General features: G+C 33.0%; 1 protein-coding gene across 3 annotated transcripts; it reads left to right on the forward strand.

The window, feature by feature from the left end:
* Positions 1–1,402: 1,402 nt before the first annotated feature.
* Positions 1,403–27,873, forward strand: TDO2 (tryptophan 2,3-dioxygenase). Of its 3 annotated transcripts, none has more exons than XM_039876220.1 (12): positions 1,403–1,467; positions 11,084–11,189; positions 12,458–12,548; positions 15,293–15,363; positions 16,458–16,585; positions 18,207–18,387; positions 19,556–19,663; positions 22,276–22,387; positions 23,620–23,677; positions 24,810–24,889; positions 25,588–25,678; positions 27,348–27,873. In XM_039876220.1, the coding sequence occupies exons 1-12, from the start codon at positions 1,442–1,444 to the stop codon at positions 27,499–27,501; spliced, it is 1,206 nt and encodes a 401-aa protein (XP_039732154.1). In that variant the 5' UTR covers positions 1,403–1,441; the 3' UTR covers positions 27,502–27,873. The 3 variants fall into 3 exon arrangements, with proteins under 3 accessions (XP_039732154.1, XP_039732152.1, XP_039732153.1); XM_039876218.1 differs by lacking the exon at positions 1,403–1,467 and adding an exon at positions 5,978–6,109; XM_039876219.1 differs by lacking the exon at positions 1,403–1,467 and adding an exon at positions 10,791–10,878.
* The last annotated feature ends 8 nt before the right edge of the window (positions 27,874–27,881 follow it).

Below are 27,881 nucleotides of genomic sequence, written 5' to 3' on the forward strand. Positions count from 1 at the left end.
TTAAGAAGCAGTAAATGCAGAAAAAGCTCCTCCTTTTTTGCCCAGAAGCAGGAAATAAATTCTCCTTTTACTGAGGAGAGTCTCACACCAGTTCAGAGAAGACACCAAAAGAATCTGCACATAAACCTTGTTAAGCTATCTCTTATTTTTATAGTTATTTCATCACCATTTACTACCTCCAGCCCATACCCCTTTGTCATGTCATTTCTTCACAAATTTATTTTTTCTTCGTTTAAAATGTGTAGAAGCTTCCTGCTCTGGTCACTTTGCGTCTTCATTCTCTTGTGAAGTCTTTTATGCACATGTACAAATTTAATAAAAAATTTTATACTTTCTCTTGTTAATCTGTCATTGTCAGTTTAATTTTTGGACACAACTAGGGACACTGAAAGGATCAAGGAAAAATTATTTTCTACTCTAACAATTCTGAGCATTCATTGTATACAAAGCAAACACTAAACTTCGCCAGGGAAAACAGGTTTTTCAAAGTAGACATCAAGGCAGGTGGCTAAAAGATAGCTGGAATCTATTGACGTAAGAGTTGCCGAGAAATTGCTATTGATGGATGAAATGAATTTAACAATCGATGAGAGAGCAATGATTCTTTCTCTTCTGTGAAATGAAATGTTTCTTGGTTGGCGGTAGCAGCTCTTTTACAACAGCCTTTTTAGACTGAGATGATGGAAAACATTTGCTTAAAATAAGCCACAACTCCCTAAAGTCAGAATGATAATTTGACTTAAAAACACACACACAAAAAAAAAAAGAAAGAAAGAAAAGAAAAGAGTTGCCATTGCTTTGCTTTTCTGGCATTTAAAATTTTTAACTTAGAATCTTAATTTGTTTTTGTTGGTTGGTAGAATTTTTTCATATTACATTTTGTGGTCTTCTTACTTGCCATTATTATAATTCATCAGGTTGGTTATACTTTGTCAACCAGTTTGAACAAATATTAAGATGACAAACTTTTTAAGAGAAAAAATTATTTTATTCTTAGAGGGCAGCAGATAAGAGAATAGGAAGAATATGTATTTGAATGGACTGAGGGTTCTCTCCACCAAATTCATATGTTGAAATCCTAGCCCCTAAAGTGGTAATATTAGGAGATGGGCCCTTTGGGAGGTGATTGGGTCATGAGGGCAGAGCCCTCATGAATGGGATTAGTACTTTATTCAGGAGACCTAAGTGAGGTCCTTAGGACCTTTTGTCAAGTGAGCGTCAATGAGGAAGTAGGCTCTCACCAGACACCTAATCTGTCAGTACCATGGTCTTGGACTTCTCAGCAAACAGAATTATGAGAAATAAATGATTATTGTTTATAAGCCACCTAGTTTATATTTTTGTTATATTTTTGTTATAGCAGCCCAAATGGATGAAGATAGTATTTGAAATCAGACTTAAGATTCAAATCCCGATTCTACCACTTCCTGACTAAGTGACCATGAAAAGTCACTCGGATTCTCCAAGGTACCATTTCTCCTTCTGTGTAATGACTGCAGTGGCATATATAAAGAAGAATTAAGTGAAATAACATGTATCTCCTATATGATAGGTTCGATATGTGTTAGCAATTATTGTTACAGACGAGCCCATATTGTCAATTAAGAATGACTTGTACAAGTTTTTCTTTTTTGTTGTTAAAATTTGAACAATAATTATCATTACAAGAATATTTTCTAATTTTTAGATTGATATTATAATTTAAATTCTCAAAGTCATATGCAGTCTAGAGTCTTTTATTTGTTTTTTTAGCATCAATAAAATTTTTTATATAATCAAATCGATTGTGTAGTATCATAAAATCAAATTCACAAAATGTCATAGTGTCTACCAGGAGTAGGACAAGCTATGGAGTTTTCTGGTGTATATAAAGCCTGCCCTCTAGATTCAGAGATGAAGAAAACATTTGTCGGATGAGTTTTTATAACAGGCATACGGGTTTTACATAATAGATAAATAATAGACCCTCTGAAATCACAGGAATTTAACTTCACTGTGTGCTGATGGTGCTGCGAGATGACATTATGATAAAGGAAGGACTTCAACCAAATCTTGAAGAATTAAGGAAATATTGGGGGATTATCCATTATTTTGTACAGGATGAAGACATCTTACGAAAGTGTGTTTATTACTTTCCACAGCAAAAAAGATCCCATCTGAACTCAAATTTCCTCTTCTGCTAATCTGAGATTTTACTTCTCCAATGAAAGCTCCAGCTCCACTTTTTCCTCCTGACTTCTGGAAATTATAATACCCAATCACCAGTCATTAATTGTATAATCACAGCACTTTTTTTGTATTTCATTTATTTTACCATGTTAAATTTACCTAATGAGATATTAAGATTCTGATGAGAAGTAGGCAGTATATGGTATTTTCGATACAGTATTTCCCAAGTTTTGTTCTATATGCTACCAGTTTGTTTTGTTTTTGTTTTGGTAAATCTCTGGTTGTATTTAACTAGGTTTTTATGCTACCAGTTTGTTTTGTTTTTGTTTTGATAAATCTCTGTTGTATTTAACTAGGTTTTTAAAAACCCAAACTGGTGATTTCCAATGCACTTTGACAGTTTTAAAGGTTTTAAGAAGCCTTGCAGGATCTAAGCCTGCTTGTGTGCAGCCAGCATTTGATTATAGAAACCTTTATTTCTGTTATTCCTGTGAAATCAGTGTAGGAAATTTTGTTCCAGGCTATTCCCTAAAGTGATGAGTTAAAACTGCAGTGTATTAATAAAACTTCTTAGGCAATTCAGGCACATCAGAATCCTCAATCGAATTTCTATTGACTGAGATTAGTGCCTAACTCATCCATTCATCCATTCACCCATCCACTCTCCATATTCTGGATAATCTCCTTATATTAGAACAAAGAAAATTTCTCTTCATGTCCTTACCAGGACTGTTTGTGGATTTCCTGAATAATTGATGTATCTTTATTTTAATGGAACTCTAAATCATATACTTATCTAAAATCCTTCTTTGCATTGGCTACTAGAAAACTTAGACTTAAATTTTGACCTATGTCCAAAAACTCCAGATTCTTACAGCTTGCGTTATAATAATCTCGTTTTTTACTTTATTGTATTTTCCTATGTTTATTTTCCTTTTGCCCTGTTCTCTTTATCTGCCTAGTTTTAGTTGCATTTTTCCATGCTCATTAAATGTATATTCTAAGTTGCCTTAAAGTTGTTTGTTTTTTCTTTTGCAATCGGAAAAATATAAACAAATAATAAGTAGCAGTATTTTACCAAAGAACTTGCAGGCATTTTGTTAATCAACCCAGTCTTCTTTTAGAAAATGTAACGACTGCATTCTAAGACCTAGGAGACTTTTATGTGGCTTTGTCCTAACTCTTTCTCTAACTTCCTATTACATTTATTAGGCAATATTTTGAAATTCCCTTGGTTTTTGTTTCCTCATCTGGGATGTGAGTTCATTAGAAATAGTTTAGGTTAAAGATTGCAGGCCAAGTAGTTTTTCTGAGAGATATAACAAATCTTTAATTTCATACTGCCAGCTAGAAAAGGAGAAAGAAATGACAGGGCCAGCTTCTGTCAGACGTGGGATAAACACGGGGCTGATCTAAAACTTGTGGGCAACTAGAGTTAGCTAACATGTCGGTGGCCTTTCAAATAGATATCTCATAGAGCTGTTTTTGTTTTTGTCAGTTTATTTGTTCAGTGGGAGCGAGGAAGAACAAACTTTCGTGTAATCAAAACTTTAAAATAAAACAGATTAACACTATAATTCACTTTCAATATCTGAAATGGAGTAGGTAGTTTGAAAAATATTCAAAAAATGACATCATTATTATTCTGTCTTTTAAATTCCTCTGAAAATAGGATGTCAAAGGATTGAAAATTATATATTAAAATAAGTTATTTTTTTCCTATTAAACAACAATATTTTTGCATTTTTTAGCTTCTCAGTTTTAGCTGACTGTATTGCACATGCTCATGGCACAAAGTGTTCAACTGCAGGGGTTTAGGGTTAATGAGGAGACTGTGCCCCACCCTTTCAGCCTTGACGATGTTTTCTGTGTAGGCAGAAGAAAATTCTGGTTGTATTTAACCAGTGATATGAGGATCTATATTTATATTAATGTCATAACCCAAAACTTCTCTAACTGTCCTCGGCAAATGAGACAAAAATACAGGTGAGCTTAATAGATATATGACTGTTCACACTAAGCAAAGCCAGGATGTTAACACTGTGTTTTGTTGGAAAAGATGTTTCATAATTGTCTAAATAGACAAAAGTGCTGGAAGAATTGAGACATCACATGACCCTGTCCTTGTAGGCAAGCAAAACCTGAGAGACTTGCATTGAAACAAGTGTAAATAGCTACACTGGATTGCCACACAGTTTCAACAGAACATTGAGTTAGATGTATACATTTAAATTTATTAGATATATAGTTTTATTTCTATGCTTTTGCAAATTTGCTTTGGAGTTAAAATTCTGTGTTATGGCGCAAACGATTCTGAGACCCACGGAGCCAATTGAGATTAATCATGAGCCTTTATTAGCCGGCTGGCGACTGACTCTACCACGCAGGGCTAGAGGAGATCAGCCCCGAGCTTTCAGAGAAGGCAGCTGATAAAGCTTAAGGCCATATCCTGGTGGTCTCCTGAACAAGCCAGCAGATTACAGAAATGGAAGTTGGCTGTTAGCATATCTTTGCCCGGAACAACACCCTTAATTAACAAGTAAATGGATTACAGAAGCAGACATTGGCCATCTTCATATTTTATACAATACACTTCCTAAACCACACACAAGCAAGTAGGACAACTTCTGGTATCTAAAGATATTTCTTCCCTGTAGCTGACTTAGCTAGTTGGCTCACTTGAAAATTTTCTACCCTTAACATATGCAAAGGAAAATCACCTAATATCTGATATTATGTTCACTCAAATCTAGATCTGGCTGACTCTTTCTCACCATTTAGGCTTAGCATCATCCTCTCAGAGGGACTTTCTCATCAAGACTTCCTACTCTTTGTTATTCCCTGGCTCATTGTCCTATTTTATTTTATTCATAGCCCTTATTGTGATCTAAAATCATTACCTCATTTCTTAATTTGTCTTATTTCTTATTGTAATTTTTCTCTATTGGGTATTAGCTTCATGAAAGAATGAATATTTTCCATCTAGCTCATTTTAATCCTGGGGCCTGCAACATTGCTTATAACATAGTCATCATGCTCATTTTGAGTGAGTGAATGTTTCAGTACAAATTCAAATAACCTTATAATATATGTAATTTAAATCAATACTTAAGATTATATTTTGGTACAGTATTTTAAAGGATTCTTTACTACTGGATAGATGTTGTAACTGGCTTTTAACTTCTAAAACCTAGGCTGAATTTAAAATGTGTAAAATATAATGAAATAAGATATATTATGTAGAAAATATTAAGAATTTGTTCTTACACCAGAGATATGAGTTTTTGGTTCCTATTGATATTTTACCCTATTAACTTTTGATACATTTCTTCCAATTTGTCTATTTAAACATACCTAAGCCTTGAAGCAAAAAGGGATCTTTCTATTCTTTCACAAATGCCTTAATTCCTGGAGACGCTAGTAAACTTGTCATATGGGTCAGATTCTGGATTTTGCAGTTTTGTCATGTAATAAAATAAATGTTAAATTCAAAGTCAAATTAACAAATCATTATTTATTAATTCCTTTGTAGCCTAAAGTAATTAAAGGTATTTCTAGATTTACAGCAATGCAAAACATGAAACTTAATCCTTGATGGAGAAGAGAATCAGTAAAGATATATAAAAGGGAAAAACTCAGTTTTCTACCTGTCGTGTCACCTTTACTTTTACACAGAACGCTTCTAGCCACCAAATATGTGGAGGTTTTTCCCCACAGCAAGCAATTCTCTCTGTCTCTTTCTCTTCTTTTTTGTCCAGAATTACTGATAACTGTTATTGCAATCAATGCAGGTTTTAAAATCCCACCTGGACATCTGGTGAGAGCAGGAGAAAGCAGATGGCTGGTGAGCCTGCGGCCACTCGTATTTCCACCAGACAATGGCTACTGGACAGGAAAGAAGTGGTCCTCACAAGCAGAGGCTCTGCCCTAGAGCAACAGGGTAAAGAGACCACCAAGAGCTCCCAACTAACCACATGGGAGAAGCAAGAACATAAAGCATCCAAGGGGAAGGAGAAAGAAAGCTAGATGCCAGTTGGGTTTCCTATAATTGAATTCAATTCTGACACAGTCTCTCTGGAGATAGTGTCAGACTTCCCCCTCCCCTCTCAAGTGAAGGACTCGGTCTCACAAGACTGCTCCCATCAGGTGCCAGTCATAAGTAGAGTTTACCCACAACTTCTGTCCAATTTAATTATAAATTGGGGGTTTCCACAACCCTCTCCTCAGGTTCAATTAATTTGCTAGAGTGGTTTGCAGAACTCAGGAAGACACTTACTTACATTTACCAGTTTATTAAAGGACATGATAAAAGATACAGATGAACAAATAGACAGAGGTCCATGGGGAAAAGTATGTAGGATGAGGTATGGAGCTTCTGTGACTTCCCTGAGTGTGCCTCTCTTCCCTCACTTCCACCTGTTCATCAATCCAGAACATTTCCATAATCTACAGTACTGAGATTTTTAAGGTGGCTTCATCACATAGACCTGATGGATTGTCAACTCCATTTTTGACCTTCTCCTTTCTCAAGAGAAGGAGGAGGGGTGGGCTGAAAACTCTAAGCTTCTAATCACGGCTTGTTCTTTCCAGCGACCATCCCTCATCCGGAAGCAATCCAGGAGCCCACCCAGAGTCAGCCTCATTAGAACAAAAGATACTCCTATCACCCAGGAAATTACAAGGGTTTTAGGAGCTGTGTGCCAGGAACTAGCGGCAGACACCGATATATATTTTCTATTATCTCGCAGTATGCTATCCGAAGTCCAACAACTGGGGATCTGTGTAGGAGAAAGAGCAGGGACTTCAAAGTGAGAGTCTTTGGTTTATATTTCAGCTCTGTCAATTACCACTATCGGGGCCCATAGATGAGTAACCCCCCCCCAAGATCTCACACAATGGCGTATTGATAATTTTGAATTAAAATCACTTGAGAAACAGCAGAAACAGCAGAAACCAGCAGAGGACAATCCTGTGTCTCTAAATGCAGAAAATAACTCTCCCTGAGGGCTGAGAGACAATCCTATCACAAGAGTTATAAAATCCAGAGTGACAAAAGTCAGTATAAACAAATCTTGTAAGACTTTACTAATTTGTTAGCTAAGCCCAAATCTTGCTTAGATTTCTTTCTCAAAATACCAAGTTCTATCGACCTGTTAATTTCCCACAAATTTATTGTTTTTTTGTCTAAAAAGGAGAAGAAGGTGCCTAGTTCGATCATTTCTTTGAGATTCATTTTGTGATCTGAGCATCACATTGTGATTTTCCCATGCACGTGTATGAAGTTGTTCTTTTGCTCTCCTGTCAATCTAGTGTTGCATCAATTTTATTGTTCTATTATTTTCCAGCTGTGAAACTAAAGGAAGGTAGAAAGGGGGCATTCTTCTCCCCCAGATTCCAGCAGATGCAGTAGCCTCAGTTCTCAGAGGACTAAATGAATAATCATAAGGAACGACCTTAGCGTAATGTATGGGATACAGTAGGCATTACAAAAGTGTAATTCTTGTCTCTTTCTCTTTATTGAACTTTCTCCATCCATTTGTGCCAATCATTTCACACGTATTGGCTGATTATTTGGGAGTGATCAATTTAATCCTGGACACATGAGAATTCAAAATGCCCTGAAGATCGTTAACTGCACCGGGACAACGAGTTCTTGACTTACTGACTAGCCTGTGTGCAAAGATTAGGTATAAATATACAATCCATAGGATCTAACGCTTCATCATTTTAAAACAAAGCTTATTGACTTTCTTCCTAAATTATCCATGTTCATTCTTTCCCATGTTTCCAAATACTAACAACCTGCTCCTTCTCTACTAGTTACCTGAGCTTTTAAATTTATCTTTGCCTTGACTGAACAAACAGTGATGGAAAGATGAGGTCCACTTTTGCTGAGAATGTTTGTTGTGTCCTTATTTACCTGGCTCTTTGACAGGTGCAAAAGATTCAAGTGCAAAGTACTTAAACACAAAGCCTTGTGGAATCACCGAGGAGGAAGGAAGAAATTACTCCACTGAAGATATCATAGAAAGCATGCCAGAGAGGAAGTGCTATTTAAAATGTGTTTCAAAGAATGCTTAAGGAATCAGTAGGTGGAGGGGTAGGAAGATCACTGTAAGCATGGAGCATTTAGGAGATTCAGAACTTAGTCTCTGTGCTCTGGATTTACTATGAGGTGTTTTGATGGGAAGTGATGGGAAATGAAATCTGAAAATTATACAATCTGTTGTAAGAATATGAAGTCTTTGGTTCTCTGCTAATAGTTTAGGCATTATGCATATTTTGTTAAAGATTTCAAGATATGCATTTATCCTGTTAAGTATTAGATTTTGCTTCTTTCTTCTCCTTTGAAGAACAGATTTGTTTATGAGGGCATTTTGCAAATTTTTCTAACTCAAAAGCCCCTTTAATAATATTTTTTTGTTTCGCATTATTACTTGAATAGTTATAAGGTGGACCATATGAAATTGCTGGCGTTCAACCATTCTGACTCACAAAAGCAAAAATTTCATAAGATTCAAACTATATATTATGACTACAGTTTCTAAACTTTTTCATAATTTTATTGATTTTAATGTGGTTGAACACATAATTTTAGTTATGTGCTCTTAGTACTTTTTAAAAGTATATGATACATGAAGATTATATTATAAAGTTTATTTTAATACAATTCATTCTATACAGATAATTTAAATCATCATTTACAAATAGTACAGTAATCTAAAAAATTTTATTGTTATATAATAAAAAGCATGATTTTTGACAAAATTTAAATGGCAACGTATCACCTTTAACCTGGGGAAAAAGTGAATGTTAAAATGTTGATTGGAGTTTTTTCAATACGTTGCACCATCGATTGTGGACAAAAGCAGTTTTTATAACTTTGTGCTTGAAATTACAACTTATGTTTAAAATATCAATGGAATTGTTTTTATAATGTTCATGGTTTTTAATAAGTAAGGAAAAGAAGAGAAAAATATGTTTATCTGCAAGCATATCTCCACGAATACCACATTCCATAGCCCAGGGTAAAAAAAGGTCCCCTGGTTCCTGTCTCCTTTGTGATACTTTTGCTGTGTGAGACAGGACAATTTTCTACAAAATAACCTAGAGCAACCTTATGTAAAAACAGCTTCCTATAATGTTTGTTTCTTCTTTCCTTGGAAACTAGTCATCCAAAATTCACACAGAAGTAAGAAATAGTCGCATAATTAGCAACACCAGTACTCCTTCCCTTAAAATTGGTGTCCTATTGGTTTCTGCTTTTTTTTTTTTTTTTTTAGTTAGCGTCTGCCATAATAATTACAGCTGAACAAACATTACTTGTTGATGGACATTCTTGGGTTTTATCAAAGAGACTTTGAAAAGTTCCTACTTGTTTGACTAAGTTTAAATCTCAACTAAGGAGTTTTAATTTCTCTGCAAACTCCTGCCTATAGAAATAAAACAAAACATTAACAACAAAACAAAAACAAAGGCCCACTTCATATAACAAATAGCCATAAACCATATCAACTAAATGAATGGCCTATTGAATGGCTGCTATGTTTATGGAACTTCCTTTTCTTGGAAAGAAAAAATATTTTCAAAGACCAAAAAGTAATTATTCAGTTCCTAAATATATTAGATCTCATGATGAATAAGAGACCTATGTATTAGTTTGGCTTTCTCCAAAGCAGAATTTGAGATAAGGAAGTGTGTGGTGAGAAGGTATTTGAGAGGTGTTCTCAGGAAATGGTGAGAGAGTAGGGAGTGTGAGACAGGAAGGGAAGGACAAAAGGCCAAAATAAGGATTCAATATTGAGGTCAACCCCGTGAACAACTGGGCATTCCTCAACAATATGTGGAGCAAAGTGCAGAGTACTTTCTGAATTATCTTCTGAAAAATAAGATGCTGAATCATTTATTCATGAGAACACCCCTTTTGGCTTAGGGTTTCTGAGTCTGTTGCAATCTCTAGCTATCGAGTAAGAAAAATGTAAATAATGGGGTTACAGGGTGGAGGTGGGAGTTGCTGTGGTCCTAAGCAATGAGGGTGATGTGACAGAAGGTAATGTAACATTCCACAGCAGATTACACATGCCCTGTTGCTGGAAACCAAAATGGTGATGGCTGAAGGAATAAATTCCTATTCACTTTCTAAATTTAGCTTAACAGTTTAGTTTAGTTTAGTTTCCTATTCACTTTCTAAATTTAGCTTAAGAGTTTAGTTTAGTTTTTTTGGCTTAGGAGTTCTAAGAATATCCACACCTGAGACTGAGAGAATAGGTATTTAGTACTTTACAAGCTCCTCATCTTACATATCCTAACATGCCAAATGTGTTTTTGAAATAGAATAGTTAGATATCTTTTTTAAAGACTTAACCTCCATTTATTTATTTATTTAATGTTTGCTACTTTGGATACAAAAATAGAACCTGGGAAGTCAAATGATTTGGTTTGACAGAATATTTAATATTCTAGCAAACAAACTGTTTCCACAGTAAATCCATTCTGAAGTTTACAGAGGTTCAACCAATTGAAATGAGAGCCTATCTAGGAGTACAAAGAGAAGGCTGATTGGCAGATTCAAGGTGAGTAGGATAAATAAAAGGCAGCAGTAGAACATCTAGGAGGGTCAATATCATTCAGCCAGAACCAAACTCTGGTGTTTCTCAGACAGTGCGTTTTCACTATGAGTGGCTGCCCATTTTTACGAGATAAATTTGGGTAAGTATTTACCTGTATTTTATGTATGGTGAGACTCTTAAAAATGCCAAGTATGAACACTTTAATTTCTGAATTTTGAGAGCATTTGAAAACTGTCTCCCTTGTTCCCTTGATTAATAATCTAAGAGAATTTTAATCACTCATATTATTAGCTACTGTGCTTTCTCAAGTTCCATTTTTTTCTCTTCACTTATTTAATTTTCAGATATGATTCTAAAAAACGCTCTTTAGAAGGCAGTGAAGAAGACAAATCACAAGCCGGTATAAATAGAGCCAGCAAAGAAGGACTTAACTATGGCAATTATCTGCATGTGAGTGGCTGAGTGTCTTACAGTGTTTAGCTTCTATTGTTGGGCACTAAATTCTGCTAAGTGACATTTTCATGTTTTTTTGGGGGGGGTTGTTTGTTTGTTTGTTTTATTTTTTTCTCAGTCATCAAATCGTTTTCTGGACCTAATGATATCTTTTCAACAAATGTATGGTTTTTCATTTTTTTTTTTGCTAGAAATATTCAAGAGACTCATATGAAAATTCACCTCTCCAACAGAGGTACAGTAAAAAAAGTAAATAAATGGAGAATTTGAGCAGAGAAGTATAAATAAGATTAGTGTAGATAACTGGCAGGCATTGTATAACCTATATAAATAAGACATGGTCACTAAATCTCAACCTACATAATTATAAATGATTCCAGAAAATTTTCTCTTTTAAACTCTTTATTATATAGTAGAAATGTTAAAGGAACATATTTTATTTAAATCATTAATAAATAAAAGCGAGATGATACAAATGAGGTATTCGAAGATTATTCTGGAGTAAGATTCAGTCTATTTGTCTTTCATATTTTTAAGAGGTGAAATGATTCAAGATCTTGATGTCGTCATCAGTGTATTTCTAAGAATGAGCTGATAAAGAACGTTAAGATCTTAGAATAGATTCTTAAGTAGAAGAATGGAAGATATGCAGTCAGCTAAGCAAGATATTAAGCTTTTTATCATACTCATCTCAAGAGAAAAAAGAAACATGACCACAATGAGTGTATTAACGTTTGTTATGATAGAATCCCACCAAATGTAAAATTCTTCAGAAAAAATGAAAACCACAAATTTAGCTCATTATGCACAATGAGACTAATTATTTAAAAGAAAATAGAATGAATCCTGAGAATTTGAGAATTCAAGGATTTTTTCAGTATTGTATTCTTCCTCTTATTAAAGTTAGTAAAAAACAAGTTTTGCAATTTCAAATCAGTCATTTAATTTTTTCTAGTTTTATTGAGATATAATTGACAGAATAATGTGCAAGTTTAAGGCATACAACTTGTTAATTTAATACATTTGTATGTTGCAATATGATTACCACCATAGCATTAGGTAACAAACATGTCTTATCATGTCATATAGTTACTATGTCTTTGTTGTGGTGAGAACATTTAAGATCTACCCCTTTAGCAACTTCTAAATAGAAAATACAGGGTTAATAACTATCATTGCTATGCTTTACATCAGATCCCCATAAATTATTTATCTTATAACTGGAAGTTTGTACAAAATCTGTCTTTCTATTTCCTTGTTTAAAGCTGGAAAAAATTTTGAATGCACAGGAGCTTCAAAGTGAAATAAAAGGAAATAAAATCCATGATGAACATCTTTTCATCATAACTCATCAAGGTATGTTGCACAAAAAGTTAGATAATATTTGTTCCATAGGCACGTCCCATCAATAATGAAGAAAGCTATAATTCTTTTAACTAAAAGATGGTGAAAGATCAAAGAATCATCTTTGTTAAAAATGTTCGAGGATATTTTGCTGTTAGATAATTTCTCATAGGACCAACTTCTGGAATATATGTCTTATTTATGTTACTTCATTGCTAATTGGATCAAGTTGAGCTTTAGCTTTGTCCTAAATCCAAGGAGATGTTTTATCTTTTCGAATTCATAAAGAATTTACAAGCTGTTACTATTCTTCAACTTGGAACTTTAAAAACTACTTTCAAGAAATAGACTACTCAAATTGATTGATACTTTACATAATCCCACATAAATCTAAACATGTTAAACAGAAACGTAAATTTTTTCTAAAATGTGTGGTTATCCTCTTCAGACTTATAACTTCTGGGCAGTGGTTTTTAACATAGCAGTTCATGACTTCAGAAATTTAGAAAGTCCCTGAACTCTTTGAAATCATGTGCGAAATTTCATGAATATGTGTCTTAAAGAGGTCTGTGACCCCAAAATATTAAGATTTACTCTCAGATTATTGGTGTCATAATTCTGTGCTCTGGTTGGCAAGGGCCCAATGATCTGAGCCAGTCATTCCCCATTTCTAGACATGTTTCCTTTCCCTACTAATTTTTTGTGTCTTTTCCTCAAATAGTTGTTTGCTTCACTGACTGGCTAAAATGATCAACTCCTCTGAGTAAACAAATTAAAGATGGAAAATGATTGGCTTAATGTGTTACTTGTCCTGTTTTTATGTTTACATTTTTATCGGTGGCTTACACCAAAGCAAAATCAGTAGAGGAGGGTTAAGGCAGAGTAGTACATATTTAGAATCCCATCTCTACCATTATAAATTGTGTGACCTTGATATGGTTTCTTGACCAGTAATTCTCTCCATTTCCCCATGTGTAAAATGTAGAGAATTATTGTACCTTCTCATTCATAGAGTTCTTATGAAGGTGAAATGAAATAATGTGCATTAAGCACTTAGCCTAAGGTATAGCAATAATAATAAGCAGACAACAAATGATAGGTATCATTATTTGATAGAGAGGCTTTCTTTCTATCCTTTAGTTACAACATATAGTCACTGGGTCATAGTAATAGCCACATGAAGTTAAACCAGAAAAGTGGATACACAAAATGATTCAGAAATGTCTGATTTGTCACTAACCATCAGATAAATGCAAACTAAAACCACAATGAGATATCGCCTGACACCTGTCAGATGGCTATCATCAATAAATCAAAAAATAACAAGTGTTGGTGAGGATGTACAGAAAAGGGAACCCTCATACATTGTTGGTGAGATTGTAAATTGATAAAGTCACTATGGAAAACAGTATGGAGATTCCTCAAAAAATTAAAAATGGGTATACTTTTTGACCCAGCAATTGCACTTCTGTGTATTTATCCAAAGAAAAACAAAACAATAATTCATAAAGATCTATGCACTCCAATATTCATGGCAGCACAATTTACAATAGCCAAGATATGGAAGCAACCTAAACGCCAATTAACAGATGATTGGATGAAGAAATTATGGTTCATATATACAATGGAATATTACTCAAGTAAGAGAGAAAGATAAATACCATATGATTTCACTTACATGTGGAATCTAAGGAACAAAGAGAACAAACTAATCAAAAACAGATTCACAAATATAGTGGACAATTTGGTGATGGACAGAGAGGAGAGTTGGGGGCTGAGAGAATGGGGTGAAGGGTTAAAGAAGTATAAATTAGTAGTTGATAGTTGGTTAAGGGGATGGAGAGCATGACAGAGGGAATGCAGTTAGCATTAATATGATGGCTAGGTGGAGGGCCTGGGGAGGGAGGGAACAATTGGTGAGATTATTGTATGAACTATATAGATGTCTAATCAATGTACTGTATACTTGAAACCAGTTTAAATAAATTAATAAATAACTGATTTGCTCTTTGTCCAAATATGAAAATTCAATCTATAAAGTCTCTTTAAATGTAATTTAAAATATAATAATTTCTGCTTATTTGTACAGAAACATAGTCTTTACCCTTATAATAGTACTAAATAGAATGCTCTAGAGATCTTCTAAGATTATTGATTTTCTATGCTTATCTAATGACTACATTGGTTATTTAATTCATTTATTCATAAAATAATCATCCAATGTTTATCTTATGCTAACACTATGCTAGGTACTGAAGGAAATAGATGAATATGACAAAGTTTCAGATTTAGAGTATTCATAAACTTGTCCTTCCCATAATATTCTAAGCCCCTAGAAACCAAAACTTTGTCATATACATTAGGTGAGTAAATGCTGATGTTTCAGTTTATAAATAAAGTTGAGTATTACTTCTGCTTTTTTGCATACCTCCAGCTTCCAGTAGAAAGTTAGAATTAGATTATGTGCTATATCCTAAAAGATCTAAACAATATATTTGTTGAGGGAAATCAGTGTAATAATTACAAATATAAAGCATATAGACTATACGCCTGGCATATTAAAACATTCAATAAATGGAGGCTATTATAAGTTTATTACTAATATTTGGTTATAGCATAAAATAGGGCAATATTGGTATTTATTGATTTTTAAATTACATTTTTATTATTTTCAATGTGTTAACCATGTCTTTTATATAATTATGGTCAAAGAGGCTCTTAAAGCTTTCCAGATGACAATGGTTTTCTCATTGCAGCTTATGAACTCTGGTTTAAACAAATTCTCTGGGAATTAGATTCTGTTCGAGAGATCTTTCAAAACGGCCATGTGAGTTCTTGTGTCACAATATTGAGTTTATACTCTTTTTGGAGATTATAGAAAATAGTATTAATGAGAAAAATTTAACATCAAATGGTGAAATTATTGCTTGATGAAAAAAATTATTTTGAGGACAAGGCTTTAATCATATTTTCCCAGCACCATTGCTACCCTAGAGCTACACATTGCTTTAAGATTCCTTTCAAATTTCAGTTTCAAGCCCCTTGTTTAGAACTTATTTTTTTTTTTTTTTGCCCTTAAGAAAAGTTGTTTCACATGATGATAGGTTGCCAGACTAGCGAATATAGAGCCTTTAATAAATAGGTACCAGAATTGTATTTCTAATGAGTATGTGCTGTGTGAAGATAGGAGAAAATAATGAGGAAAGTGGAACAGGAAGAGGAGAAAGAGAAAAGAGTAGCAGGGAGGAGAAAAAGAGAAGAATCAAGGGAGAGAGGAGGACAAAGGACAGAGAGGATCAGAGTGGGAGGAGAACAGAGCAGAGCTTCGGAGGTGGCAGAAGTCTGAACTGCATTTTCCTACCTCCCACCCTGCTTCCTGCTCCCACAGCCCTCCTGACACGGGACCCAGCCTGAGGTCCTCTACCTCTGAGCCCCTGCTTCAGGACGGGCTGGGGAAAAGAGAGCATTCATACAGACAACACTCTTCTTTTATATGTGAATACAATTCCTTTTTATGTCGATGGCTACTTACTCCCTCAGTAAAGAGCAGGTTTATTCAGGTACTGCTTAATCCTCACCCAGAAGTTTCCATGTTACCTTGATCTTTATTCCTTGGAGCAAACTTAAGGAGAAATTTACTTTAAAATCAGTGTGTTGTGTTCCAGAATTTATTTTTAAATTGTTTGCATGTAATTTTCTATTTTAAAAGAAAGAAAAATAATTCTGATTTTACATTCATTTCTTGCACACAACGCATAGCTGCCATTAGTTCAACATATTCTTATAGCAATTTTTAGTTCCAATGTTCCTTTTTTTTTTTAACAGAGATGAAACTAATAGGAATGCATTACCGTCACAGTCTATTTTGTATCTTCTAGAAATCAGAATTGATTATCCACTGTCTCATTTCTTAACCATCAGCTCAGAGATGAAAGGAACATGCTGAAGGTTGTTACTCGAGTGCATCGCATTGTAGTGATCCTTAAACTACTGGTGCAGCAGTTTTCCGTTCTAGAAACGATGGCCGCCTTGGACTTCAATGACTTCAGGTGTGCATTTGTGGCTTTGTGTTCATGCACTGTGGTTTACCTTCTCACCTGAGTGAGGTACAAGGCGAACAAGTGTGACATGAGGAGACTGTCCTACTGACGCTTTGTACTATCAGCGCTTGGGAGTCTTAATTACAAAGCATTTGAAAAGTTATGAAAAACATTTCATCACTCACTTTAACATATAAACATAATATGATCAAGTCATTTCAATTCATTGTCGTGCCTTGTTTTTATCCAAAGTGAATTTTAAACAACTTATCAAAATGGCTAAAATGGCTGATATCATACATATAACTAAATTTAAAAAAAATCTAAAAATAAAATCTTAAAATAAAAGAGGAACAAGAGTGGAACTATATTAGACGAAAGAGAACCTCTGCCATTGTGAATTAACTCCAGTATTATTTTGTCATTTAAAAAATTATTTTAGACTTTTAGTTTATTATTTATAAATAATTCATTTTATAATCTACATGCTTCAGCTTCTATTATGAGAAAAATATGAAAAGAATACTGTCTTCCTCTGACACATCTTAACTGGCTAAAAAAATGCAAAGGGTATCTTTAGTGGAAGGGTTAATTGGATTTCTCCAAGCCTGAAAGAGAAACATGTAGCTCTTTTTTTTCTTATCATCATAGTCACTCTTTTGTGTTTACATAAACTTGCTAAAAGTGTCTGCTTCCTTCAAAATGTCAGTCTTATAAGGAGAACAAGCATATTTGAGCAATATAAACATAGCCAAGGAAAATGAAAGTCAGAATCACAATGAGATGCCACTTTACATCCACTAGGATGTCTATAATGAAAAAGATAGACAAAACGTTTTGAAGAGAATGTAGAGAAATGAGGGGAAAAAAGAGTGGTATATAAAGAAAGATATCAGCAAAAGCGTCATTTAGTATAAGTTATGGATTGAATTACAATTTTTAACTCTACATTTCCAAGCAGTCAAAGCCATACCAAATTCGAAGATAAATTTTCTTAGAACATTCGCTGCATTTAATGATGTAATAGGCAGTCCAACATGTTTCACAATCAAAAGAAATGTAACAGAATGCCTTTGTGGTAGATTTAAAAAATTATGAGATTGAGTGGTTGTGTAGGGTAGGAGTAATAACATATTTTAATTGTTTATTTTGTCCTAGTCAATATCCCCTTCATTTTGCTTGTGGTATCTCATCGTTGGTCATAATAATATTAGGTGGTGAAATCAGTGATAATATCCAAGAATGTAAGTTTTAGGAGGGATCGAATACTATTTATAATTTATAAAAAATCTTGAAAAAATATTGCTCAATGTCCATCTGTCTTTATTTTAGGAAAAAAAAAATTAGCACACATACATACACGTACACATTTTGCAAACTCTACAAACATGTCAAATTTAAATTGATTGACAGACATCAACAATGATGTTTAAGTAGCTCATTTTCCTTATTTTAGTAAGGTCTGAACTAACTATAGGTCCAACTCTAGGCAGTTGTGTGTCTGCATCCTTGATAATATGTAGGAGAGTAAAACTGACAATCTCTCACAATACAAGAAATCATTACAGTAATTTATAATGTCAACTTATCTCGCCTTTTTCTTCTCTTCCCTTCCTCCATTTATTCTCAGAGAGTACTTATCTCTAGCATCAGGCTTCCAGAGTTTGCAGTTCCGACTACTAGAAAACAAGTTAGGTGTTCAGCGTTTGCAAGTTCCTCACAACAAAAGACATTACCATAACTTCAAAGGAGAAGATAATGACCTGCTGCTTAAGTCCCAGCAAGAAAAAACACTTCTGCAACTAGTGGAGGTACATGCGCAAATACTATTTCTACAGTCTACTTCAATACATCTTGTTAACTTAGTTTCTGTTAGGTAAAAATTGTAAAACTCATATCAAAATTTGGTATCATTCATTGTAAATAAAAAAGAATTTATAAAAATTTGTAAATTTGTATATTTATATTTAAAATAATATTTAAAATATTAAGAACTGTTGAGAATTTTAGAAATATTGATATAAGCAATTACATATTACTATTTAATAACTTCCTTATCTTATTAAAATAATCCTTTAAACATTCATACTAAGTAACATTTAATTAGCTGATTTTTAAACTAAGTGTGGTTAAATTACTGAATAAGCTTTATTTCTTCAAAATATTTCTTAATCGAGAGTTCCATGAGTTGTGTATTTTTCTCAAATGAAATTATTAAGAGTATGTACTCTTGAGAATTTTCTCCTTCATGTCTTAATTCCCTGTAGGTCTATAAATAGTTCTGGGGAATAATTAATTTGTTTTTTCATAAGTAAATTATTAAATAAGTATCGTATGGTCTTGAGTTCCTTCACAAATCCTGGGTACTGAAAATTAAGATTAACATATAATGCTATATAACAGCTTATAAAGATAGGGAGAAAAAGAATCACAAACCTAATTTCAAAGCCAAAATAGGTTAAATGAGAACCCACAGAGATGCATGAATTATGTTTTATTTCTAGATTAAAAAGTTTTTTGTAATCTTAAAATAATTGAGCAGTTTATTTCAAAGTTGTTAAGTATACCATGCTCTTGCATTTAGAAGAGATCATATGTTATTATGCATGTCATAATTCCTTCAGATACTAAGACATAAAGTATTTTGAAAATAAACCATAAACTTTATTAAAACAATATTTAGACACGTTCATAGGTTTATAGAACAAAATTGGGATTTCTGTAATAATATATTTCTTAGTAAAGAGTAAATATTAGTAACATGATTGCCTTAAAGATTAAGAGATGAAATACAATATATTGTTATTTTTAAATGAAGAAATTGAAGGGAAAAAGAACACGTTTACACACAAAAAACATTACATTTATATCTCAAAAACATGAAAATTTTCTGTTCCAAGTTCATAAATGTTAGTTAAAATGTATTTTACATATTTAAATTTTTACTATGTACTCATTTTAAAATAATATTTATTCAAGGCATGGCTGGAAAGAACTCCAGGTCTAGAGCTGCATGGATTTAACTTCTGGGGAAAGTTTGAAAAAAATATTGTCAAAGGCCTACAAAAAGAATTCACAAAAATTCAGGTATTCATGATTCCATAAGTAAATATAAGCTTACTATAGAAAAGTATTGGGAATTATAACAATTCTCTACTTTCCCTTTAACTTTCATTTTCTTATGTTTATTTCACAAATTCATCTGCTTAGAATATATTACATGACAGATTTAATTTTTTTATGTACCATAAAAATTAAAATAAGGAGTTTATTATAGACAAGATTTTATCTTTGATAAATAGATGAGATTAATATATTTGTCATTTCTATTCTAAAAATGTTGATTATGACCAATTTTAGATAGCAGTAGACTCACAAAGGACCAGTTAGCCAAATATATTTAGCCATACAATTTTCCCTTGGCTCTTATATATTCGTTGAGTTCTTCCTACTGGTTCTCAGACAATGTCAAGTTTCTCACTAAAAAAATACTGTTAATTCTTCATTTTCTTCAAATTATAGGCCACTCATCCTCTTTTCATGACTAAATTTCTCGAAAGAGTTGTTTCATTTCTGTCTTGTGAAGCTGTAGCAGGTAGTATGGAAAACAGAGACTTTGAAATCACAGTGCATGGGTTCAAATCCCACCTCCATTTCTTAATTGCGTGACATTGAACTTCTGCTGCTTAACTCTCTTTGCTTCACTTCCATCATTGGTAAAACAGAAAATAAAAGTATCTACCTCATATTAATGAGATTAATATTTGTTAAATATTTAGAACAGTAGTTAGCATAATTATTTATCTTCCCTTTTTGAACCAATCAATCATTTTTTCTCCCATCGTTCGTAAATGGCCTCCATGTTCATAAATCCAATGGCCACTTTTTATCTCCATTTTACTTGAGCTAACAGTGGCATTCAGTACTATTTACTATTTACTCTTTCTTGAATATTCCCTCCTCCCCCCTTGGATTTAGTACACAACATTCTGTCTTTATCTAATTCTCTGGGCCTTATTTCTTTACTGGCTCATTTTTATCCCTCGGACCAATAAATTGTAAGGTTTCCCAAAGCAGTGGCTTATATATAGCCTTTATATCCTTTCTCTGTGCTCTTTCTCTGAATGAACTCATGTATACTTACTGCTTCAATGTATACCTATACACCAATAATTCTTAAACATTTACCTCTAGCATAGATATCTTCTTAAACTTCAGAACATATATTTAACACCCTAATTTATACTTCCTCCTGGTCCTCTCAAAAACACACTGATAAATACAAAACCTAAAAAAATTTCCCCTTCCATACAGCCTTGTATCAACTTGATCTTCAAGTTTTTCTCCTGTAAACCATATAGTTTGTCAAGTAGGACACGCAAAACTTATCTTTTTGCACTCCATTTTCTTTAGCAATCAACAAAATGTTACCACCAAATGCTACTAACTTAATCTTCTAAGTAAGTCAACTATTTCTCTCTAACCTACCACTACCAATCAAGTGCAAACTGTCATTGTTTTCACCTAGACTAAAGTAGCAGTTTTTCAACTATTTAACAGGGCTCCCCAATATAGCTCTAATTTATTCTCTAAACTGCAGTTTGAGCAATCTTTCAAAAATTCAAATCTGATTATATTTTGCTTTTGCATAAAACACTTTGATATCTCCCCATTGTTTTCAGGATAACGATAAAGGTATTTCGTAATCTCATGTGACCAAAACATGATAAATTTCTTTAAACTGAATTTAGTTCTTCAAATTTACCACCACAGAGTCTTTTTATGTGTTATTTTCAGGGCTTTGAATGTTCTTCCCCAGGTAACTTCTTTTCAACCTTCAGGTCTTGGCTTGAGGAAAATTTCTGCAGGAATGTCTTTCCTGATCTCCTTACTAATCTGTTACCATGGTACTAAACTGCTCCTGTATGCCACTCTATGGTATAGGACACTCCTTTGTGTCCATGGTTGCAATTTAATTTGCAAATGATTATTTGTTCAATGTCTTGTTCCCCCAGACATTATACTGCATAAGATCAGGGGATTCAATTTTTGCTCACAATTTTATCTCTATCACCTTAGCATGACATTTGCTGCAAAAATGAATAATTAATTGGCAATAATCTACATACAAGATCTTACCACACAGTGTGGTTCTGCGGAATTGAAGATAATTGGGTTAATTAATTTTTTCTCCAGCCTAATTAGTCGAGTTGCAAGTAGAGCATGTGTTGTAGGAAGAAAAATAAAAAATTTCCTAAACAAATCAATAGATAGCAAATGAATAAAAATATAATGGTAAAATATCTCTAAGACATTATATTTACAGAATACAATACTGAATATAGAATTTCAATAGAGTTAATAGTTTTCCTAACCAGAAATTCTTAACTTTTCTTAAGTGAAATCACTTTACTTCCTGTGTTAAATAATTTCTGTCAAAAATTAGATCATTATTGACCACTGTACCCAATGAATTCATTTCTCATGATATTTATTGAGAATATTTTAGACTAACAGATCACAATAGTGTGAGAAAGATGCCTTTTTATAAGCTATAATTTCCAAGTTATAATAGTAAATAGTACATATCCAAGTATACCCTTTCTGCACCTTGTGAGTCTACTTTTCACAAGCAATGTTTTCTAAAATAAGAATCTATTCTCTCTAATGAGAATATTAATGCAGTATTTCCCCCAAAGGCTAAGGAAGAGTCAGAGGAAAAAGAGGAAAAAATGGCTGAATTTCAGCAACGAAAAGAGATATTACTCTCTTTATTTGATGAGAAACGTCAAGAGAATCTCCTTAGTAAAGGTGAGTGATGTTATATGAGTAGAGGTAATAATTTTCTTTATTATCATTTCCCTGCAGTGTACTACTGTGAGACCAAAAGATCAAACCTTACTTGTGAAAAATAAAAGGAAAACTGACATTCCATTCATAGAAACAAGATTGGATTAATAGTATCTATGATAACCCTATATTAACGGGTTTAAATGCCCAGCTTATCTCAAAGACATTGGTAGAAACTTTCATAATATGTGAGATGTGAGGGCTAGCAAGATACATGGAATATGGTTTCTCAGCCTAATAGATACGGAAATGAAGACAACCCTGTAATTGCAATATACTATGATAACAGTAGGATAGAGAAGGAATAACTCCATTGTAAAGGTGAGGGGAGCTTAGGTAAGGAAATTAGTTTCCCAAGCAGACCAGGAAAAGCACACATTGGGACTTCTGGCATTATTAATACTGAGCTATTATATTCTGAAACTAATTGACCAATACAATCAATATCTTTATTGTTTATCTGTTTGAAACTCATGCTCATTTTTATTTAGAACTTTTATTATAAAGTACCTATACAAATTGGAAACATTTTTTTGTGAATTTAAGTATAAGGCATAGCAGTATATGAAATTAGTATGAAAATCTATAATCTTAAAGGTCATTAGCCTGTTTTTTATCAAACCTCAGTAAAGAATAGCAGTCTTATTTTCCTGCAGACAGAGCAAAGCCTTTTGTTGTATAACATATACGAGATTTTGTATAATGTTTATGTTCCTTGAAGCCAGGTGATTTTAAGTAATTTAAGTAATTTTAAGTGAATCAGCGAAAAGTACTTTCAAATGAAACTTAGAATAAGTCCTTTTTAACTTTATAAAAGGAAGTCGTCACACTATTTTACTTGGAAAATACATTCTATCATGGAAGTTAATTATTTTCTATACCGGATTTTCCTAATATGAATTTAAAGGTTCTGAGAATTCAAAAAATGTTTTGAGATATATATACAGTTTAAATTCTCAAAATTTAAATATGATATATATATATGTGTGTACATATATATTTGTTTCCCTTTTAAAATCCAGTATGAAAACAATGTTTGATATGATAGTTTTCCAATTTCAAGCTAAGGGCTAAATTGTTAAACTAAAACTTACATTGTTTTTTAAAAACATATAACAATTATTTAAGGCAATGGTGCCAAATTTATATGACTACCCTAAATGACCTATTGAAACTTGCTGTGTATCTTGCAGGTGAAAGGCGACTGTCATACAGAGCACTTCAGGGGGCCTTGATGATTTATTTTTACAGGTAAAAGCAAATTAGAAGAGAAGTAAAAATTAAAAGTGAGGATTGGCTATAAATAATATATCAAGTATAAAGCTTATACATTGCAATCATTGTTTTAATAAGTCATTTAGTTTTGGAGGAAAGTTTAGAAAATAAATTGTGAGGTTTTATGAGGTTTTCTTTCTTTTACATAGTAAGAGTATAATTGTATCTCTGTAGTTGGTTAAAAAAAACCCACTCACACAAATTAACCAAATATCCTTATATTCTATTACATGAGACATTAAGAATTCTAAAAGGCTAAAGTTTAATTTGCTACAGAAATTCAGTCATGAAATGTGTTCTGTCATTAAACAATGTTGTAGTTATTCCTGGTTTATATTTTAAAAAAAAGAATAGATAAATTGAAAACACCTTATAAACTATTCTTATTCAACAATTTCAAGTAAAATTGTCTTCACTATTTAATACATTTGAGGTGACCCTTAAATGTCCACATACTCCTATTTTATATATTTGAATGTCTCATCTTCATGTATCATGAATTAAATGAGTCAGAACACTAGCAAAAATAGCACACTCGTGAAAATACCCATTTGCTGGATGTCTTACTTTTATTTAATTTTTAATCTTCTCAAATCTGTTTCCTTAGAATGGCAACATAATCAAAATTTTTTACTCTTTTCCTAAATTCTTATTAAAAGTATGCCACTCAAGCTTACGTATCTTAAGCAGAACTTGTACTGAGTTGAAGGATTAGATGAAGAAAAGGGAAAAAAATACATACAAAACACATTTTTTAGAGGAAAAAAAAGCAGTCTTTTTTTTTTTTTCTGTTTTAATATCTTTGCTTGGAAGACCTTTTTGACTAATATTAGCTGTGAAACCTGAGATTGTGTGTCTACCTTTTAATGAGAACTGATGTTAGGTGGGACTCAATCTCGTTACTTCCTGTATATTACATGGATATTTTAGACTCTTCAAACAAACACTGTAAGCTGAGTGGTAGTACCTCCATTTTTGAGATGAAAAACTAAGACTAGGAGAGTAATGCAGAAATGCACAGCGCCTAAGAGGCAAAGTTGATATTGTAAATCACATGCTCTTCTTAACACACTAAATTTGCTTAGATTCCTTCTTATTTCTCTTTTAGGGAAGAACCTAGATTCCAGGTCCCTTTTCAGTTGCTGTCTTCTCTTATGGACATTGACACACTCATGACTAAATGGAGATGTATGTCCTCCCTCTCATCCTGACCCCATAATTCTTCTCCCCGCATCCTGTTCTTTTACTCCCTTTCTCCTTCTGTCTATCCTTCTTCCTGTTCTCCTTTCCTTCCCCTTTTGTGTATGTGATGTGTTGTGTGTTGTGTGTGTTGTGTTTGGTGTGTAACGTGTATGTTTAATTAGCTTAACAATTACTCTCTCCCAGGGTCTACTTACCCAGTATACACAACAGGCACAGTGCCTACAGCCCAAGGCAACTTTTGGGGCCCATGAAAATGTTTTATTTGGTAATCAGAAAAAAAAATAAACTTTAGATCCAAGCAAATGTTTTAACATATAATAGTAATCTATTCATCTGTATACCAATATAATTTTAAAATAATTATAATTAAGAAAAATTTTTTAATGGAGGAAGAGACCCATAAAAGCAAAATGACCAGAGCTCATGAAAGTCATAATGTGTCCTTGTTCTCCCCTACTGTGTTCATAAGGTAATTGTAAATACAGAGTCAGATGCATGTAGCCTGAACCAAGCGGGCTGCCAGGCAACCTGCTGGTCTCATCTGGCTCTCACACGTGAACCTTCCATATGGCTAAGTGATAAGATACGAGCCTTTTCCCAGAAGCAATAACCATTACCAGCCCCTTGTTTTTAGAACTAATGGCAGAAAAATATCCATGGAGTTAATTTGCGTGTTTGCCTAGATAACCATGTGTGCCTGGTGCACAGAATGCTGGGTAGCAAAAGTGGCACAGGTGGGTCATCAGGCTACCAGTACCTGCGCTCAACAGTAAGGTAAGATGGGGGAAAATTCACCTTTTTATCTTGATGGAAATCAGCAAGTCTTTGTTTCTCCATATGTATGTGTGTTGTCTAGGAAAAGTCATTTATACTTGGTCTATTGGCTGACAAAACATTTAAAGTTAGGTTAAGGTATTTTTATTAGAAACTCTGGCAGTCATTGTAAAAATCTTTAGTTCTGGAAGTTCATCATTTGATCCTGTGATGAAAGAGACATGGTATTCATGGCTACATGATCTCTGAGGACACGGAAGAAATGATCCAAGTAGAAAATTTTTCAACTCATTCTGGCTAAAGTTTAGGCTAGACTAAAACAGTTATCATTAAGTATACTAATGTCTTCTTGGTGATATGAATGACACAGATAAAAAACAGTCTCATGTTTCCTGATATGACTCTATCTTATAGCATAAAAACTACTTCCATCTTCTCCAAAAGGGTCCTTTTTCATGTTTTCACAAGAAAAAGCTCAACATTTATTGAGCACTTAAAACATGCTAGAAAGATTTTATTATGTTTATCTTATTTTATTTAATATTCAAATGACAGATTATATATAAAGATTCATCTGAAAACTGGGAAATTTACAAGGCTCCTTGAAATAAGGGAATCAGTTCAAGAATGTTATTCACATTTAGTCTCCAAAATTCTTTTTAGTATAGTTTTTCATCCCTACTCTTACCAACCAGATTGACTAAGTTATAAAATACACAGGTTCAGTTTTTCATCATTTTTATATTTCACTTTCCTTGGGAAGAAACTCTAGATTGAATGATTTAGAAAATTCATCGGTGTGAATTTTCACAATAGGTACATATTTTCTCTTTCTCTGGGAATAAATTCTCTAAGTATGAAAGTAAAAATGGTTGTACAAAATGAGGACATCAGTGGGTGGTGGGAATAATTAACACAAACAGCATTTCTAGTGTGTCATTAATTCATCGAATCTTCACAAGGGCCTGGATAGAGGAAGGGACTGTAGTTTTTATTTTATAGAGTTAGAAACCAAGACACTGAGGTTTGGACAACTTGTCCAAGGTTACATAACTTGCAAGTGACAGAACAGGATTTGAACCTAAATTTGACTTTAAAAGCAAATGTTCTTCTGATATAAAACTACAACAGTTAAAATAGTCGACAAACACGAAAGCAAGTATAAGTGTTAAAACCATTCTTACAGACATTTGTTATGAATCTAAGATGGGATTTTGATTTATTAACCCATTCATGTCAGTTACTTGGAAGCTACTTTGCAGGTAAAAAATATTTTCTAATGAACAGCTGAAAACACTGATGATTTAAATGTATTATTTTTCATACCTTCCTTTTAAAGTCAGAAACAAGAACAAACTTTCCACTGTCTTTATAAAGTTACTATGACAATAATAAAATTCTAGTTTTTAATATGAACCAGACTGGGCAGAATCAATGAAACACATAATACTGTTATGTGGGCATGAACTCTGGATGCAGACTAAAAATGAGGCAATTTTCATATTAATATTACTTAATAAAATATAGATATAATAACATGTAATGTATAATATAATGCTGCATACTAATTATTTATGGCAAAATATCATTATCTGAAAAATAAAATTTTTCTATGGGAAATTTTAAAGTTTCATGTCAATAAAACATCTGTATATATGTGTTTTTCCAGTGACAAGTACAAGGTATTTGTAGATTTATTTGATCTTTCAACATACCTGGTTCCCCGACACTGGATACCGAAGATGAATCCAAATATTCATAAATTCCTTTACATTGCTGAATATTGTGATAGCTCTTACTCCAGGAGTGAAGAATCAGATTAACATCATCTGCAAAAATCTATGAAGAACACTGATTTCTGTTTTTTTTTCCTATAAATTTTGATGAATATTTGAAGAGTCCTAATGTTATATACATATATTCATAGTTAAGCTCTGTGGTGATCTTACTCCTGGAAATAATGTTACTTTATGTATTGTGACAATATAAAACTAAGAATTTTTGTGATGATATAAAACATTAAGATAAAATTAATTCAGTTAAATTGTAACATCGTACATAAGAATTTTCCTATTAAAAACTTAATGTCCCCTGATACTTACCTACTGTAATCATTTAACCTAATCATTATCTCATTATTTTATACTTTATAAGCTTGTAAATTTCAGCTATTTCAAATATTTCATGCAATAAAATATATCAT

This window comes from Pteropus medius, unplaced genomic scaffold (genome assembly GCF_902729225.1).
Source record: "Pteropus medius unplaced genomic scaffold, Ma_sr-lr_union100, whole genome shotgun sequence".
Classification (NCBI taxonomy): Eukaryota; Metazoa; Chordata; class Mammalia; order Chiroptera; family Pteropodidae; genus Pteropus; species Pteropus medius.